The 19,834-nt window shown below is 37.0% G+C and overlaps 1 protein-coding gene across 4 annotated transcripts in view; it reads right to left on the reverse strand.

The window, feature by feature from the left end:
* Positions 1-3,679: 3,679 nt before the first annotated feature.
* The window catches only part of KIAA0586 (KIAA0586 ortholog), a 149,926-nt gene continuing 133,771 nt past the window's right edge, over positions 3,680-19,834 (reverse strand). For 3 of the 4 annotated variants that reach the window (XM_011989578.1, XM_011989577.1, XM_011989576.1), the window contains 2 exons: positions 11,373-11,438; positions 3,680-4,019 (listed from right to left, as the gene is read on the reverse strand). In XM_011989578.1, the coding sequence (XP_011844968.1) occupies positions 3,868-4,019; positions 11,373-11,438 (218 nt within the window). In that variant the 3' untranslated portion in view covers positions 3,680-3,867. Of the gene's footprint in view, positions 4,020-11,372; positions 11,439-14,255; positions 14,462-19,834 lie in introns of those variants that run through there. The other variant, XM_011989579.1, reaches the window with a different exon arrangement.

Raw genomic sequence — 19,834 nt, forward strand, 5'->3', positions numbered from 1 at the left:
TTTTTGAGACAGAGTCTCGCTCTGTCACCCAGGCTGGAGTGCAGTGGCGCAGTCTCAGCTCACTGCAACCTCCACCTCCTGGGTTCAAGCAATTCTCCTGTCTCAGCCTCCCAAGTAGCTGGGACTACAGGCACATGCCACAACACCTAGCTAATTTTTGTATTTTTGGTAGAGACGGGGTTTCACCATGTTGGCCAGGTTGGCCTCGAACTCCTGACTTCAGGTGACCCACCCGCCTCGGCCTCCCAAAGTGCTGGGATTACAGACGTGAACCACTGCGCCTGGCAGAAAGGAACATTTTAAACACATGTTAACCTAGTGTTATAAAAAAAATAATAAAACCATTATTTTTTGATTGGGGGTGGTAATACAGTATGAACTTAAAAATGCTACTTTACTTATTTTTAAAATGTTTTGAGTTAATAGAAAAACAATAAAAGATCTAAAGATATATGTTAACATTTTAAAGAGTTATTAAGGAATCAGAAACCTGTAAGTAATAAGAAACATATTGAAATAATCTTCTAAGAATAAAAATATTTATTCAAGATTCTATTAAAGTATACAAAGAGTGAATTTAGGATTTAAACCAAAGGAACATTTTATTTTTTATTTTTTTTTTGAGACAGAGCCTTACTCTGTTGCCCAGGCTGGAGTGAAGTGGTGCAGTCTCAGCTCATTGCCACCTCTGCCTCCTGGGTTGAAGTGATTCTCCTGCCTCAGCCTCCCAAGTAGCTGGGATTACAGGCGCGCACCACCATGCCTGGCTGATTTTTGTATTTTTAGTAGAGACGGCGTTTCACCATGTTGACCAGGCTGGTCTTGAACTCCTGACTTTGGGTGATCTACCTGCCTCAGTCTCCCAAAGTGCTGGGATTACAGGTGTGAGCCACCTGCGCCTAGCAGAAAGGAACATTTTAAACACATGTTAGCCTAGTGTTAAGGCATAGTAGCTCAGCATTGGTTTTTGTTGTTGTTGTTGTTGTTTTGAGACACGGTCTCATTCTGTCACCCAGGCTGGAATGCAGGGGCACAACCACGGCTCACTACAGTCTTGACATCCTGGGCTCAAGCAATCCTCTCACCTCAGCCTCTTGAGTAGCTAGGGCTACAGGTGTGTGCAACCATGCCCAGCTAATTTTTTGTATTTTTGGTAGAGATGGGTTTCACCATGTTGCCCAGGCTGGTCTCAAACTCCTGAGCTCAAGTGATCTGCCCTCAGCCTCCCAAAGTCTTGGGATTACAGGCATGAGCCAGCGTGCCCAGTCATAGCCCAGCAATATTAACAGCCTTGATCTTGATAGTCTACCTCTTAATAGCATGCCTCATAAATAGTTTATTCCAGAAGTTGGAAATTGTAAAATTAAATATAAAATAAAAATTTTAAAGCTTATAAAATCAAAAGTGCCATTTAGTTTGTTTTTACATATATAGTCTTACTCCAAAAGGATTTGAAGTGGTTGGCAGAGGAATGTGTACAGGAGTAACCCTGAACAGAAATAATCCTATAAAGCAAAATACTGATGAATGCGGGGCTTGGTGGCTCACGCCTGTAATCCCAGCACTTTGGGAGGCTGAGGCAGGCAGATCACCTGAGGTTGGGAGTTTGAGACCAGCCTGACCAATACGGAGAAACCACGTCTCTACTAAAAATACAAAATTAGCTGGGCGTGGTGGCGCACGCCTGTAATCCCAGCTACTCAGGAGGCGGAAGCAGGAGAATCGCTTGAACCCAGGAGGCAAAGGTTGCGGTGAGCCGAGATTGTGCCATTGCACTCCAGCCTGGGCAACAAGAGCGAAATTCAATTGGACACTAATTTTTTTTTTTAAAAAGCTCAAGTGCACAAGGAGTAGAATAAATCCAAGATTACAATTCTACCCTAAAGTTAGAAAAGGCAGGCTTTCTACGGTTAGAGAGAAAAATCTACCAACACCTTTAAATAAAAAATGCTTTAGCTAAAATAAGATTTTGCTAACATCCTTCCAAGGCAGAAAAAACTATGAAAACCAGAAACCAAGGTTGGGGGTTAGGGTGTCACGTTTAAAATGAAGCAGCACTAGGCAACATTTCACCAGCTTTCACCTTGCCCAGAGACTTGTAGATGAATATCAAAAACAAATTAAAATCCACAGAGCAGGATTTCTTCCACTTGTTTAAAGGAAACTATTATAAGCAGAACTGTCCAAAGGGCCGTATCAAAGAAAATGTGTTCTAAAGTGAAACCTAAAACATTCCAGTAACCAAATACCTGAGAGAAGCTGTGAGGAAGTGCATGTAGAAGGCTGACACATTTCTGATTTTCCATAGATTCTTGCAGCTTCTATGTTCAGTGAGAAAAAAAATCCCCAGGCAATGGCCCCTACTAGAAGTTAAAGGAATTCTAAATTGCTCTTCAGTAATTCTCAGCCTTGAGTGCCCATTAAAATTACCTGAAAAGGTCTTTTTTTTAAAAATACCAATGCCTGGACCCCATCCAAGATCAATTAAATTGAAATCCCTTGGTACAAGGCCCAGGCATTAGTATTTTTTAAAGCTCCCAGAGGTTCTAATGTGCTGCCAGTGCTGAGACCCACTTAGCAACCTACAAAAAGGCTGAAAAAGTCAAGGATGACTGTAATTACTGTGTGTTTGAAATTCAGTTGTGACAGAAAATGATTTTTCCGGGAGGTAAATTTTTTTCACTAGTGCTAGGCTGCCTGTCTTTTCATGCGCTTATACCCTGCACTATACAGTACTGAAATCCCTCAAGATAATAAGAACACCACCATCTAGTGAGCACTTACATGGTATCAAGCACTGTGCTGGGCACTACCCAACCCCATCTCCACACACAATCACTAATGCCCATTATTCTGCAAAAATAAGTATTAAACCCATTAACCTGAAACAGCTGATAAGAAGGGGCTTTGTTGGCCCCTATCACAGAGCAAGGAGTTACAGAAATTGGGATTAGAACCTACATGTATCTGATTACGAAGCAATGCTTTTTATTTTCCTTTAATTTTAGGTATTTATGTTGCAAAAGTTAATAGAGTTACATGTTTCACAGGTTTATAAAGGTTTATATGGTATACATAAGACATATAAAAATTAATCTCACTGATAATTTTTTTCTATCACAACTGAAGTTCAAATACATAGTAACCGCGATTATCCTTGATTCCTATCACTTAGCCTCTCCTATCACCCAGCCAACAATTCTCCTCCCTGGAGACAAACTTAGCAGTTTCTTGTTTCTATAATACATTTACAAGCAAACACATGTAAGAATATGTGACATACCATACATCTGAATTCCTCCCCACCCCATTTTAAATAATTTCAACAATTGCATAATTCACACACTATTTTGCACATGGCTTTTTCACTTTAACAGTGCATCTCAGAGATTATTCCATATCAATACATAAACTTTTTAAAGTCTTTTTTTGTAATACATAGTATCCCATTGTACTGATGTACCACCACTTTAAAACCAGTCTATTATTGATAGACATTTAATTTTTTTCTATTTGCTGTTATAAAAATGTCAGAATGAATAACCTTGAACTACCTAATTTTATAAATACATAGATAATTACACCTATAGATTAAATGCCTAGATGTCAAAAGCCATGCCCTCTCCACTACTCTATGCTATCTCAGGATTCTAAGAAACAACTCACAGTCAGACTTATGATGACTCATACTTATTTTATTTAAAAACTTTAAATACCCAAATTATGCTTTTCATTTTATTTAAAAAATTGGAAATTTTTTTTTCAGAATATGCTCAAAAACCGAACAGTCTGAGAGAGGGTTTTAAGCGAAGGTAAAATTACTTTAAAATCAGTGGCATAAACACTGTGCTGGCTGTCCCTTCCTGTTCAGAAGGTATCTGCCCCCGAAGACTCCACGTCCTCCTGCATCGTGCTGATGCTCAGAGACTGAGAGCAATCCTCGAGGTTCACTGAGGGCAGCGTCATGGACACCTTGGCAGGGGGCATCTGTGAAGCGGAGAGTGGCATTGCTTTCCCACCTGCACAAAGGACAAGTTCATTCAGCTCAACATGCATATCCTGAGTATTCACGTGCTTTATACTTTGCGAAATAATATGGCGGGGGGAGGGATGGGGGATGGATTCCAAATAAGTATTGCATATGAGGGAATCTCTTGTCCCAAGGTGCTCGAACTTGTCAGAGAGGTAAAATACACCTTCCTCCTTTCTACCATCACTCCTAATCAGTCAGAGACAACATTTCAAGAGTATATAAACTAAAAGTTGTGATACAAATGATAAATGCTAAGTAAGATCAAGTAGGGTTAAGGGCCTAGTCTCTGAAATCCAGAATTAACTTCTTGCTAGCTGTGTGGCTGTCAGCAAGTTATTTTACCATTCAAAAGTTCAGTTTCCCATATGTTAAATGGGATAATAGTACCTACCTTGCACAGTATAGTGAGGATAAAATAGTGTCAGTGAAGAGCTCAACAACAGAGCTTAGCACTCAGTAAGTGGTCAGAAACTAAGCGCTCCCATTACCACTAAAAGATGGCCATTATTACTACTGTTACCATTAAGTAAATAGCTAGGAGAGCAATAAAACACTATAATAGCCAGAAATTAAAGGTTTGTGGTTAGCACAAGAACGTGTTTTTTGTTTTCTTTTGTTTTTGTTTTTAAAGAGTTAAGACATGAGTCATGTAAAAGGCATTTGAAGTCAAAGGTTGCCAAGGCACTTTGCTCTTCCTCCTATTCCTAAAAAATGGACTCAAGAGCATGCCATTAATAATGATTTACTGAGTGCCTAAGGGTGTTATGCTATTAGTTAACAGAAGTGATATAAGGTTAGCAATGTCAGAGGAAAAACATACTGCAGTGGTCATCCAAGTATTATTGACACTTGCCTTTGGAAAGCGTTTTTCTCTGTAAAATAGACTTCTCTCTCTACTGTAAAGTAGACATTATCTCTACATTTAATGAAATATGAAAAAAAGTTCCCATTCCATGGATTGAGAGTAATATTATAATGTCTAATATGAAAGCTGGCTGGTGGTAGAGGGCAGGCAGTTTGGGATAAATAATTCATTAATATGTAAAAAATTCAAAGTTGACTACGTTAAGTGTATGTATCTGCCTATACCCGAATTCACCCCTGTAAGTTTAAAGCACAATGCCTAAGAATATAAAGACTGTCAACTTGGTATTATTTGAAACAAACAAAAATCCCATTTAAAATTTCATGGATTTACCAGACATAAGAATAATAAATACCTTAACAATAAATTACCTTAAACAATCTAAAAGACATATTTCAGACAAGAAAGAGTCATAGTAATTTTTCTAAAATCCCTTTATGTTTTTCAAGTAGTTTCTACAGTAATAACATAGAATCTTTCATTAAATTTGTATAGGGGCCACAGTACAATTAGACAGTTCTGGAGATTTTAATGATGACTCAATCACAGCTGTCCAAGATTAGAATACTTATAAAAGGAAAATTCCTTTCATATAAGGAAATTTAACAAAGACAATTTTAAATACTATACCATTCCTTTTTTGTTACTTGTATCAATTTCATTTTTTATAAAAAGGGAGAGGAAGATTGGGCATCATTACAGCAATATCACAAACTATAATACCATAGTATTTAAAAAGAAAGCAAGTTTTATGTGAATTCAAATAGAATAAATATTTTAAATAGGAAAAGACTTTAGTCTTTTCAGTTTGTCAGGATATAATAAAAATGAAATGAATAGACACTAAAAACTATTTTTTTTAATCTTTTTTTTTTTTTTTTTTGAGACAGGTTCTTGCTCTGTCACCTAGGCTGGAGTGCAGTGGCATGATCATGGCTCACTGCAGCTTCAACCTTGCAGGCTCAAGTGATCCTTCCACCTCAGCCTCACAAGTAGTTAGGACCATAGGTATGCACCACCATGCCTGGCTAATTTAAAAAAATTTTTTGTAAAGAGAGGGTCTCCCTGTGTTGCTCTGGCTGGTCTTAAACTCCTTTGTCTCAAACTCCTTGGTCTCAAGTGATCCTCCTTCTTCAGCCCCACAAAGTGCTGACATTACAGATGTGAGTCACCATGCCTGGCCTTAAAAATGTATATAGGACATAAGCATTAATAATATATAATATTTAAATATTCTTATATTTTACAAAGCCATGATGCAGAATACACAAAATAACTCAGGGAAGCAGCCAATATCAGAGCTCACCTCATCAATAAAGTAAAAACTAACACTGGATATAACTAAGTTCTAGAGCAAATTAATTTTTCACTCATACAAACAACTTAATGTTACCTTCTAATTATTATTAAGAAAAACTCCATTCCTTGAGTTATGCATCTGCCAAAAACAACAGTGATACCAAATACTCTTTTCTCTGTTATTTAATTTCACAAAACCACTTTGTATATACCTTCTTTTTCTACTTTGTGCATGAAATTACTGATTAAATTGCTCAATGCTGTAACTAGAGCTATAACTTTTTAGGGTGGGGGGATCTCCTAGAAGTTTCCAAGTCTCAAGGAACATACTGAATTCAATCACTATAAGCATTTCTTGCAATTATTGCCTTATATTTGTATAACAATTCAAATTTTGTAAATACATTTTCCCCATCATATAATCTGATCCTAACAGTAAATCTGGGAAACAGACAAGGCAATTGAGGCCCAGAGACGTTAAGGTGGGCTTCTCCAAAAGCATATATGCACTAACTAAACATCTATATGAATCTTCTGCATGTATGGAGCTAAGAGCATATGCAGATGAAGAAGACAGAGTCCTCGTCCTCAAGAAGTTCATCACCTAGTAGGGGAGATAAACATGTATAGGAATCCTTAGTTTAAAGGAAGTGGAAGGTAGCCATTGAGTTGGGACTGAAAAGATGGTGGGAAGGCAATGAAGGAAACAAGAACAACAAAATAAAGTCAAGATAAAGTTAATGTGTTAAGGGAACTCTGAGTATTCTGATATCAAATATTGTTCAGATAGGAGGAATGGTGAGATGAGGCTATAAAGCAAGGCCAGGGCCAAGTCCTGTAAAAGCAGTAAGGAGTCACAAAAGATTTTGAACAGAGGAATAATTTGAGCAAATGTATGGTCTAATATCCACCATCTACCAGGAACTTAAACAAATTTATAAGAGAAAAACAACCCCAAAGGACACGGACACTTTTCAAAAGAAGACATACATGAAGCCAGCAAGCATATGAATAAAAGCTTAATATCACTGCTCATTAGAGAAATGCAAATCAAAACCACAATGAGATGCCATCTCATACCAGTCAGAATGGGTATTATTAAAAGGCCAAAAAATAACAGATGCTGGTGAGATTGCAGAGAAAAGGGAACACTCATTCACTTGGTAGGAGTGTAAATTAGTTCAACCATTATGGAAAGTAATAAGATGTATTCCTCAAAGAGCTAAAAGCAGAACTACCATTCGACCCAGCAATTCCATTACTGGGTTTATACCCAGAGGAATATAAATCAGTCAAACATAAAGACACATATACGCAAATGTTCACTGCAGCACTATTCACAACAGCAAAGGCATGGAATCAACCTAAATGCCCCTGAATGACAAACTGGATAAAGAAAATGTGGTACATACCATGCAGCCATAAAAAAGAACAAGATCATGTCTTTTGCAGGAACATGGATGAAGCTGGAAGCTATCATCCTTAGCAAACTAATACAGGAATAGAAAACCAAATACTACACGTTCTCACTCATAAGTGGGAGCTAAATGATGAGAACTCATGAACACAAAGAAGGAAACAACAAACACTGGGATCTACTTGAGGTTGGAGGGTAAGAGGAAGAAGAGGAGCAGAAAAAATAACTATTGGGTACTAAGCTTAATACCTGGGTGATGGAATAATCTGTATGACAAACCCCTGTGGCCCGAGTTTACCTATACAGGAAACCTTCTTCACATGTACCCCCAAACCCAAAATAAAAGTAAAAAAAAAAGGTAAAAAATCATACTAATAGCGTGTGAAAGATAAAGAGAGAGGAGACGGATCTATAAAAATAGTCCATGGAAGAACTAATGGTCCTCAGCAGTGAAAATAGGGTCAAGATATTTTGGATGGAGACTTAGTACTTATAAAGAACCAAGTTTCACTCTGAAATGACAGATTTGGTTGACTGACTAGGCAGTAGTAAGAACGCCAACAAACTTGGGAGCAGGGATGAAGTTTTAAGAACACGTCTCTTTATGACAGGTCAAGAGTAGGGTCCAAATCAGGTCACTTAGGAATGGCCCCACCCAGACTGCTGGTGTGAGGCTTCTGTATGGGAAGGAGTAAAAGGCAGAGGGGATTAAGAGAATGGATTCTGGAACAGGGCAGAGCCGAACTCATTCATCCATCCAACAGATATCAATTGTGCACCTACTATGTGCCTAGTACTGTTCTAGACTCTGGAGAATACAGCAGTGAAGAAAACAAAGGGTCCAACCTCACTGGCCGCACATTCTGTTGGGTTTAGGGGATGAATGACAAGTAAGGAAATAAACATCAAATATAACAGGAAGTGATAAGTACTGTAAAGAAAAATAGGTAAAAGGTAAGAGGGATAGAAAATAATAAGAGACTGAAAAAGTTATGTAACTTCTCTGAACTCCAGTTTTCTCAACTATAAAAAAAATATGAGTACCAACTTCAGAGGTTTTTATGAGGATTCAGCGAGATAATACATTACAAAGTGTTTGTATAGTGCTGGAACATAGAAAGCACTCAAACAGATCAGCTCTTACTTTTATGTAATTGGAAGCCACTATCTAAAAGGCAATGAGGCTCAGGGTGGGCTGCAAATGGTACTCTGCTTTAGAAGGAGGAATAAGAATGTTTCATTGAAACACAATTAAGAAAAAAAAAAGGGAGTGGGGAAAGAGAGAGTGCACTCTGGGAGGCCTCCAAATAGTTATGCTACTTTAAACTCTAGTTAACTGTGTTTTAATCAAGAAGTTATAGCAATACAATGTACCGTCTTATATAAAGGTATTTGCTAATGTACATTTTGGGAACTTTTTTTTTTTGAGATGGAATATCGCTCTGTCACCCAGGCTGGAGTGCAATGGCATGATCTCGGCTCACTGCAACCTCCACCTCCCAGGTTCAAGCGATTCTCCTGCCTCAGTCTCCTGAGTAACTTGGATTACTGGCATGCGCCACTGCACCCGGCTAATTATTGTATTTTTAGTAGAGACAGGGTTTCACCATGTTGTTGAGGCTGGTGTCAAACTCCTGACCCTATGATCCACCCACCTCGGCCTCCCAAAGTGCTGGGATTACAGGTGTGAGCCACTGCGCCTGGCCGAAATCTTTTTATTTAAAGTATTCATTTACACAAGCTAAATCACAGTTTTAGAACTTTGTAAGAGAACTCTTTAGACTGGGAACATTAAAAAAAGCATCACTTAGATTACTGTGAGCCGGCGAAAAGGTAAATTCATAAAAAAATTTAAATTTTTTTAAAGAAAAGATGTAACATTTTAATAAATCACCATGAAAGCAAATATAAATCTTCTACCTCTATTAAATATAGTTTGATGCTTTTCAAGTTTGACTTTTTAAATTTGCACAGTCAAGTCATTACTCTATGATGTAATTGTTTCAACAGCTGTTTTCAGGTCTATAAAAAAGACTATTCCTTGATTCCATGGGTTTGCAGTATGTCATTTAACCTGGCATGCATTTAAGTGGGGCATGCCATGGAGTCAGACCATGCATTAGAAGCTTCCTGAGACATAATACACGTTTTTGACATTTGAAATTCCATTTTTTTGCTTTAAAAATATTTAAAATTCATAACAAAATTTTATATTTTCTGGTTTTGGATGTCAGATTTATAAAACTAAGTAAAAGAAAAACTATAATTGATTCTAAGTAATAAGTTATGTAATGAATAGTAGGATTCCATTCTCTGAATTGTTTTTCCAGTGATAGTGGTGAAATATTAGTTCCTCTCCTGTTAATTGTGGCTGTCTTATTCTGATTGCAGCACTTACCAGACTGCACTGTAATTATTTATGGATCTGTCATTTCTACCAGACAATGCATTCCTTAAGAGCATGCGAAGTCTCTGGAACTGACAGTCTTTGTGTTCTGAGTGACTAGTACAGCAGGTACACAATAAGTATCTGTGACCTTATCACCTTGTATTATTGTTACTAACTTGTAAGTCTGTTGTTTCTGTTAAAGATGTGCTCCACTAGGACAGTGACTTTGTCTGATTTATCTCTGCATCCTACAAAGCCTCAGCATGATGCTGGGCAAATAGCGGACCCTGAAATCACTGCTGAACCAAATTGATTTGTTTCTACCTAGAGTCTGTGGTTTCTCTTTGCTAACAGCTTGCTTAGATTCACGCTGACCAGATCTTGTCTTTAAAATCAGCCCTGAGTTCCAGCAATGCAGTTGCTTCCCAGCTGTCTGTGAAAATGTCATAGTATTTCAGCTGTGTTTTATTGAGTTCTTGAAGCATTTTTCCTGTCCACCCCGGGCTCATCCACTCTTGCTCCAATCCCTGCGTAAGCAGCTGCTAAACTATCCTGCTGTATTCAATTCTCCTCACATACTTAACCCAGTCGTACAGATTTGCAACATCATAGTCCCAGTGTCTGAGAACAAATGAAAGTCTTGATGAAGAAGGTGCCTTATCATTTGATGTTAAGTATAGTATGCAATATTTTATTCACTTCTGCTTTCCAGAATTAGTCACTATTAAACATTTCTTTCCTTACTCATGTTTTAGAAAGGGTAACTTAAAATGTTACAATGATCTTATCCCAAAATATCTTTTAGGCATATGAATCCTATTACTTTTTTTGTTTTTCAAATGAGTTGACAAATGCTTATTTTAAAATTTATAATTTAAGGTAAAAACAAAGCAGTTCTTATAGGAAGAATAAATGTTCCGACACCTGTAAAAACAACTCCAATTCTTTTTCCTCTAAAAAGCAATCGTTAATGTGAAAGGTCTGTTTCTTCTTATGCCAGGTTCCAGCTGCTTCACTTTGTTTAAAATGACTTCAAAGTTTAAACACTGTCCTGTCCCAACAAATAACCTCCCCCAGCTGGAATTATCTCGAGTCCTATCCTTAGTGCGCTGAATACCACACCTGCAGCCTTTTAATTCATCATTTTATAAACTTTCCAAAGCCAAAAGATAGGTTTTTTTTCCTGTCCCCTAACTTACACCTTTTGGAGAGCTGAGTTTATAACCTGGGGTGAATTTACAGATATTACAGAAGAATTAAAAATTGCTATTAGTATTTCTACTGTGTTATTATGAGAGAAAGAATCGTAAGGCAATGAAAAAAATCTGAACAGCTCCAAGTTCAAGAACTTTTAAAGTAAAACTCTTACCTGTAAATACACATGTGAGGTACGGATTGAGCTCGTTTTGTGTCTGATCCATATCACCTGGTGAAACTACAGAAAAATTTATTTTTTCAGAAGAAAATCAGTTAAGCATAGAAATAATCATGATTCATTCCTATTCACTAAAAGAACACAAACCAAATGCACTCCCACCGTTATTCTCATAAAACCAGGTAGACAGAAGTTTGATCTAGTGGCCTTAATGTAAAGAAGGAAGTTAAACAGCTGAATTTTAATGACTATCAATAGAAAATACTTTAATGGATTATTGTCTTTATGCATCACAGATGAGAAGGGGGGAAGCAAAGGGTCATGAGAAAATCTGAAATTTATATTAAATAAAGGAAATTCATGGGCCATTTCTTCCAAGGTGAAAAGTTTTCACAGATTCTCTTACGTAAGAATTTAATAATTACAAAAAGAGGTTTAGAATCTCCCTTCTTCCTAGGCCAGCCTGGAGCATATTACTCAATGCAATCATAGGAAACAACCCATAAAGCTGTCAGGGAGCACAGAAGAGCAATACACTATTATACCAAAGCAAATTGTTAGTACTGAGATAAAATAGGCTGAGGAAAAACTCTTTTTATGGCCAGAGAGTCGGAAAGTTAACTGAGCGAAACCTATAGCACATATAAGTCTCAGGCCAAAAAGATACCCTGGATACCAAGGGCACGGCTCTGTTTTGAGGCTGTTAATCTGTGCTGTGAAGTATAGTCAATCAACAACCTTCTATAACTTATTTCAAACAAATTCTTGGGGTAGGGTGATATGAAAAAAATTATAACGTTGTATAATCAGTATTTCTTTTCTAATTTTCTTTAAGATAAAAATCAGTTATCTCTTAAGCTTCATTTATTTCACAACAATTTCAGGTGGTACATGTACACAATAGAGTGTTATTCAGCCATAAAAAAGGATGAGATCCTGTCTTTTGCAACAATATGGATAGAACCGGAGGTCATTATGTTAGTGAAATAAGTCAGACACAGAAAGACAAACTTTGAAGGTTCTCATTTATTTGTGGGAACTAAAAAATAAAAACAGGCCGGGTGAGGGGGCTCATGCCTGTAATCCAAGCACTTTGGGAGTTTGAGACAGGTGGATCACTTGAGCTTAGGAGTTCAAGACCAGCCTGGGCAACACGGTGAGACCCAGTCTCTACAAAAAATACAAGAAGTAGATAGGTGTGGTGGCTTGCGCCTGTAGACCCAGCTACTTGGGAGGCTGAGGTGGGAGGATGGCTTGAGTCTAGGAGGCAGAGGTTGCAGTGAGCCAAGATGGTGCCACTGCACACCAGCCTGGATGACAGAGCCAGACTGGAAAAAGAAAAGAGAGGAGAGGAGAGGAGAGGAGAGGAGAGGAGAGACAATTTAACTCATGGAGATAGGCAGTAGAAGGATGGTTACCACAGGCTGGGAATGGTAGTGAGAGTGGGAGGGAAGTGGCAATGGTTAATGGGTTAAAAAAAAAAAAAAGAATGAATTTGGCCCAGTAATTTGCTAGCACAACAGGGTGACTATAATAAAAAATAATTTAATTGCACATTTTAAAATAACTGAGTATAACTGGATTGTTTGTAACACAAAGGAGATGCATACTCCATTTACCCTGATGTGATTATTACACACTGCACGCCTGTATCAAAATATCTCATGTAACCCATAAATACATATACCTACTGTGTACTCACAAAAATTAAAAATTAAAACAAAATTACACTAAAAATTAAAAAAAAAATTGGGTGGATTTTCATAAGAAGATATTTAAATGAGTAAATTTATAAGCATTCCACATTTCATTATGCTGGGCCATACATTCTCACTGGAGATAAACATTCATGTTAAACTATTATTGTTATACTGTAGAAAACTTACACAGTTTTATAAGGACAAGAGTGTGGACAAATACAAGTTACATATATTTGATATCCACAAATAGACCAAAATTGAACATACAACCAAAAATACAGGTTTTGTTTGTTTGTTTTTTAAATAAATGGGGTCTCATTCTGTTACCCAGGCTGGAGTGCAATGGTACAATCATAGCTCACCGCAGCCTTGACCTTCTGGGCTCAAGGGATCCTGCCATCCTGCCACCTCAGTCTTCCTAGTAGCTAGAACTACAGGTGTCTGTCACCATGCCCAGCTTAACTGTGATATGATTTTAAAAAATCTTTAAATGTATTAAAAGTGCTCACTATGGGCCGGGAGTGGTGACTCACAAGGTCAGGAGATCGAGACCATCCTGACTAACATGGTGAAACCCCGTCTTTACTAAAAATACAAAAAATTAGCCGGCCGTGGTGGCGGGTGCCTGTAGTCCCAGCCACTCGGGAGGCTGAGGCAGGAGAATGGCGTGAACCTGGGAGGCTCAGCTTGCAGTGAGCCAAGATCGCAACCGCTGTACTCCAGCATGGGCGACAGAGCAATACTCCCTCTCAAAAAAAAAAAAAAAAAAAGTGCTTACTATGATGTTAACATTTAAATGCTATCTGTGTTCACTTCTCACTCTGTTTCTAAATTTCCAAGAGTTAGAGAGGGAGAGAAACTATTACTGCTTGGTCCCTCCAGTTTAATAGAGCTCCCTTTCAAATTCTACAAAGAACAAACAGTATAAACATGAAAACAAAGGTATCAATACCACCTCAGAGATCCCTTCCATTGAAGAACCACTTGTTTATAGAAAGAATATTACCTACCTAATTGCGTTTATAAAGGATTTTAGCAGAGTATGCCACATAAAGGAAGGGTACATAAATGGTAACCATGACATAAACAAACTCTCCTCAGTCAAAACTGGGGGAGAATCTTGACTTCTGCAGTGATAACTCTTAACAGTTAAAAAAAACAAGCCACTATCACAATATCAGAGTTGACCACTTTTATTCTTAGAACAAGTAGTGGCTTCATAATTCTCTCTTGTTGATTTACGGGGTTTACTGGAAGGGTGAGTATTGTGCTCTGCAGTTGATGATTAAAGTAGCAAACATGGTCTACAACTAGATCAATACAACTTGAAAACTGCTTCTCAAGTTTGTTCGTTCTTACAATTCTTTATCCTGCTGATCAAAACTGAAAAAAAAAAACATAATACTGGTATTGAAGTCAAAAGAAGAGAAGGAAAATTTTGGAATTATTTGATCTATAAATTTCTATTAACATTTCTATGGAAATTTTGAATGAGCAATGCTGACTAGAAATTGAGTTATATATTAACTATAAATATAATTGATATTTTTATCTTTACCACTAAAAGCTGACTTGTTAACTGTTACTTAAATGTTTGAAGATACTACAAAATAAAGAACAAGTGATCTTAGATTTGGAAATAGAATTCCAGCCTGGAAAAGCAGGAATACTGGCTGAAAAACCTTTAATTGAAGGCACACACTGGGTACTGGGATTGCACTACTTGTACACACTGTGCCTTTTCCAAATACTCCCCCTTATTTCAATATTTTAGCTTTTTATTTCAAATAATCATTCAAAATATTATTGCTATATCTGGTGCCAATTGAAAGTAAGCCATGTTATAGTGTAGAAGCTTTTCAAAAATTAGTATTTTTCAAGGAATACTACACAGCCATAAAAAAGAATGAAATAATGTCCTTTCCAGCAACATAGATGGAGCTTGGAGGTCACTAACCTAAGTGAACTAACTCAGAAGCAGAAAATCCATTACCACATATTCTCACTTGTAAGTGGGAGCTAAATAATGGATACACATGGACATATGGATGGAAATAACAGACAATGAAAACTCCAAAAGGTGGGGAAGAGGGGGCAAAGTTGAAAAATAACCTATCAAGTACAATGTTACTATTTGAGTAATGGGTACATTAGAAGCCCAATCCCCACAAGTAAGCAATATACCAATATATCCATGCAATAAACATGCACATGTACCCCCTGAATCTAGAATAAAATAACATTTGTAAAAATTGGTATTTTTAAAAAATTGAAATTTGGGCTTTAAAATAGTTATACTCTTATATTAAAAAAACCTATTGTGGGCTTGAAAGCTTACCTTCTGACTCTTTAATGCTATTTTCAGTAAGAGTCACTGGCATAGCAATACTTACATCTGTAAATCTTTATAGTATTATTTTAAACAAATTCTTTATGGATTATCTAAGAAAACAGCATAAAACTATAGGGCTGTTAACGGCAAAACAAGGATATAAAGATAAAGTCCCCCAAAATGTGAATTTTTTAACCCACAAAACAACACAAATTTTTAAAGGGATGATGTCCAGAATTTAAAACAAAACCTAATAAGGAGACATCTAAAATTAGTAACAGTCAGAATAGCTGCATTTTTATACTAATTTGAGTTCACTAAAAAAAAAAAAATTAAAAATCCAATAAATTACTAGGGTACTTAAAAATATATAAAAAGAAGTTAGTACTTGTTAAATAACCTGGCCATATCCTCCAAATTAAGTTACTCATTGGCTCTAGTAGGTATACCAACTCTCTTAAATAATAGCATTTTCAGAAATAGGATCCTGGCAGCATAAAAGTATATATCCCACTGCCAAGAAGTTGACAGTTAATTCAGAAAATAGATGACCCACCTATCCTGAATGCAAATCACAATTAACTTGAGTAATGTACATTCAATTATTAAAGCTCATTAAAAGGCATTTAAGTACTTGACTGTATTCCTGTTGGTGTTATGACAGAGAGAGTGCCTGCCTTTTAGGGGCAAGAATGTCTAGAGGGACATTCCAGCATTAAAATTTGGTTGAGAACTGAGAGACTCTATGTTTTAATAGACAACTTTATCTACAACTCACTTCCTGTTAGTTGAACAGCCTGTGAAACAGCTACTAAAACAAATTCCTCTCAGATCATTCTTTATAAAAGCATGCCATAATAGTTTAAAAACTAAAAGAACCTTAAAAACTACAATAGGTTTGCCTGGTGAAAGAAGCCATACATACCGTATGATTTCATTTATGTGAAGTGCAAACAAGGAAACTAAGCTAGGTTGTTAGAATAGTGGCTTTACGCTTGTGGGAGTGCAGACTGTGGCTGGGGTGAAAGGGAGCATGAGGGCCTTTGGGGGTTTGGCAGTGTTCAATTTCTTGAGCTGGATACTGCTTGCACAAGTGTACTGTATTTGTGAAAATTCTTTGAGCTGTACACTTATGATATGTGTACTTTTCTGAATGTATATTATTCTTCCATAAAAAAGTGAAAATGGAAAAAACCAATAGGGTAGTTTCAGCAATTAAAAGGTGATACCTTTGTAGTTTCAAAACTTTTTTCCAATGATAAAATTAAGCCAAATTACTGACATTACTAGGTAACCTTTAATATCAAATAGTTACACTAAGTCAGAGGCCGTGCTGCTGACTACAAAGATGAATTCCTTTCTGTTTTTTCTCTTGAAACCTTGAAATACCAGTGCACTGAAATTATTCAGAAGCAGAAGGTGAGATTTTGTGGTTGCTGTAGTTTAACTTTCACAGGGCTTACTATCTAGGATACTTCATGCTCTATGAGAATCAGCCACTTGATTTAATTGAAAGCACAAAATATAATCCAGTTTTAACTAATCTTGACAGCATTTAAAAATCTTAATACATTGTAAATTCACATTTAATTCCTTTCTTTGGTACAAAAGAAGTTTGCTGTTTCAGTTTATGTCTATTAAACAATAAATCATAACTACACTTAAACTCGACCATAGCTTTGTCAGTAATAATGCCCATAATTCTAATACATGTATATGACACCAGGCCACAGACTGTTAGAGAAGGCCACTATTGTAACATTCTTATCATGACATCTGGTAATTACCAAAGCTGATGGCAAAGTAACTCCCTAATATTTACTAAACAGTTTGAAGCTAAGTGCCTCTATATCTACACACAGAAAATCTACTTTCTGAGATGGAAACCCTTCCAAAATATGAAGACTTCTCTCAAATTATGGCTTGTGATTATCACTAAAAATACACGGTACTATCTGTGTAGCCTTGACAGTGGGTTTTGACATCTCTAGCCATTCCTAACTAAATATGGAAACAAAAATTAAATGTGACATAGTGACCAGTTCATTTCCCTAAGGCCAGACCTGCTAACTTTTGAAAGAGTGAAAGAATGAAAAATGAGCTTTCAAATACAGGAAGCCACTAGAAAATAGGAACACCACCATTCCACATCCTAAAATAAGAGCTTTAAAGATTTTCTGTTGAATAGCAAGTTTCGGGGCAAGGGGGAGAGAGGGAGAGGGTGGGTTTCTGCTCACTGTACACACGACACCAGTGGGAATAAGGGCCAGTCCAAGTTCTACGTTACCATTACTCTGGGTAATAGTTCCAAGCTGTGAGGCACAGCTGTATAGGCCCTGCCAGCAAGGCCATCGCAGCAGTGCTTTGATAGCGTGGGGCCCCGAAGTGTCAGGATATAGAGAAGGCAGCAGTTGTTGGCTGTGAAAACAGTCTGATACAAACCAGATGGGAACTTACTAGATGGGCAACACAAAGGAAAACAATTGGCTCATTCAACAAAGTCAGGCCCCTGCCCCAGAGAATTCACAGAAGACAATAACAGTCACCCAGAGTTGATGCAAACAAGAAACAGCCATGTGGTTACAGTTTAAAGAACTGTTTTTCCTTAGACTAAACAAAGTTTTGATTTCTAATTCTTGTACTCATTAATTGAAGTTTGGTGTACAGGTCTTTTTGCCAAAGATAAATATTTCATTTCTTTTGTGACACCGATAGAAACTAATTTTGCACTGCTTCCTCTAAAGTGCTATGAACATAAGCTAAGCTATTTCAGGAAACTGGCAAATTTAGAAAATGATTGATCATGCTGACACAATAATTAGAAAATATCCAACATATTATTTCCAGGACTTCCTAAGTCCTAGTTTGTGTAATGTAGGCAGAATGACACAAAAGGCAGTAATTGCAAGGCTCTCAGAACTGTATTTCTATATAATTTGTTTTTTATGACTTCATTAGATGGTACAGTATTACTGCAATTATATTCCCAAGAAAAAAGTGCTCCTATTTTCCATAGCCTCTGTGAGGCTTATCACACAAAAAGGTTCCTGACCATTCTGAGCTGGCAAGTGTAACAAAGACTAACAATTAGATTTTAAGACACATTTTAGCAATAACATTTTACTGAAAGACTTTTGTGGGTATATATTCCATAACAGAGTAACTTGTTTTACCATTTTAACAGATAGCAAATAGCATTTGAGCTTAAAATAATTCACAAGTAATTGCATTTCTTCTTACTAGAAACCCAAGAGTAATTTTGACCTCTATATTTACTGCAATTAAAAAGTATACCCAAGAAAGTCTTAAATTTGGAATCACCATTTTTAGGTCAAGGATAAGGAGCCCATCAGGGACACTCTGAAAATAATGAGGTGTATTACACAGCATTTGTCATGCACATATTTAAAAAAATTTGTAATTATATAAAACAGTGATCCTGTTTTATTTTGCTTTTATAGTAATAATAATAAATAGATTTCTTAAAAGACATATTTTCTGAAAATGATGGAGTTGGTTTCATTTCATTTTCATCTGTGGAACTGTAAAAATTACTATGGTATATGAGATATAAGACTTGGGTTTCCCAGTCTGCACATGCAGGATTGCCCAGATTATTCCCATTGGCTACTCCCATCCTAAAAGCTGAGCCTGAACACAAGGACCCTTTCCTGTTCCATTAAGTCTTTCATCCTGTGCAAGGTAATTCTGAAGTAAGCCAGAGAAACAGAAGTGAAGTAACAATTTGGTATGTAGTTTGATTACATCTTAAGTATTATCAGCCATAGGTACTTACCTCCTCTTCTCTGCTGCATACACATACCTGGTTCATGCTTACTTTTTTTCTTTTGTTTTGTATTACACATTAAGTTATGGGATACATATGCAGAACGTGCAGGTTTGTTACATAGGTATACATGTGCCATGGTGGTTTGCTGTACCCATCAACCCATCATCTACATTAGGTATTTCTCCTAATGCTATCACTCCCCTAGCACCCACCACCCAACAGGCCCCGGTGTGATGTTCACTTCCCTGTGTCCAAGTGTTCTCACTGTTCAACTCCCACTTATGAGTGAGAACATGAAGTGTTTGGTTTCCTGTTCCTGTGTTAGTTTGCTGAGAATGATGGTTTCCAGCTTCATTCATGTCCCTGCAAAGCACACATACTCATCCTTTTTTATGGCTGCATAGTATTCCATGGTGTATATGTACCACATTTTCTTTATCCAGTCAATCACTGATGGACATCTGGATTGGTTCCAGGTCTTTACTACGGTGAATAGTGCTGCAATAAACATTCATGTGCATATGTCTTTATAGCAGAATGATTTATAATCCTTTGGGTATATACCCAGTAATGGGATTGCTGGGTCAAATGGTATTTCTGGTTCTAGATCCTTGAGGAATTGCCACAATGTCTG

The sequence above is a fragment of the Mandrillus leucophaeus genome, unplaced genomic scaffold (assembly GCF_000951045.1).
Source record: "Mandrillus leucophaeus isolate KB7577 unplaced genomic scaffold, Mleu.le_1.0 Scaffold359, whole genome shotgun sequence".
Lineage (NCBI taxonomy): Eukaryota > Metazoa > Chordata > Mammalia > Primates > Cercopithecidae > Mandrillus > Mandrillus leucophaeus.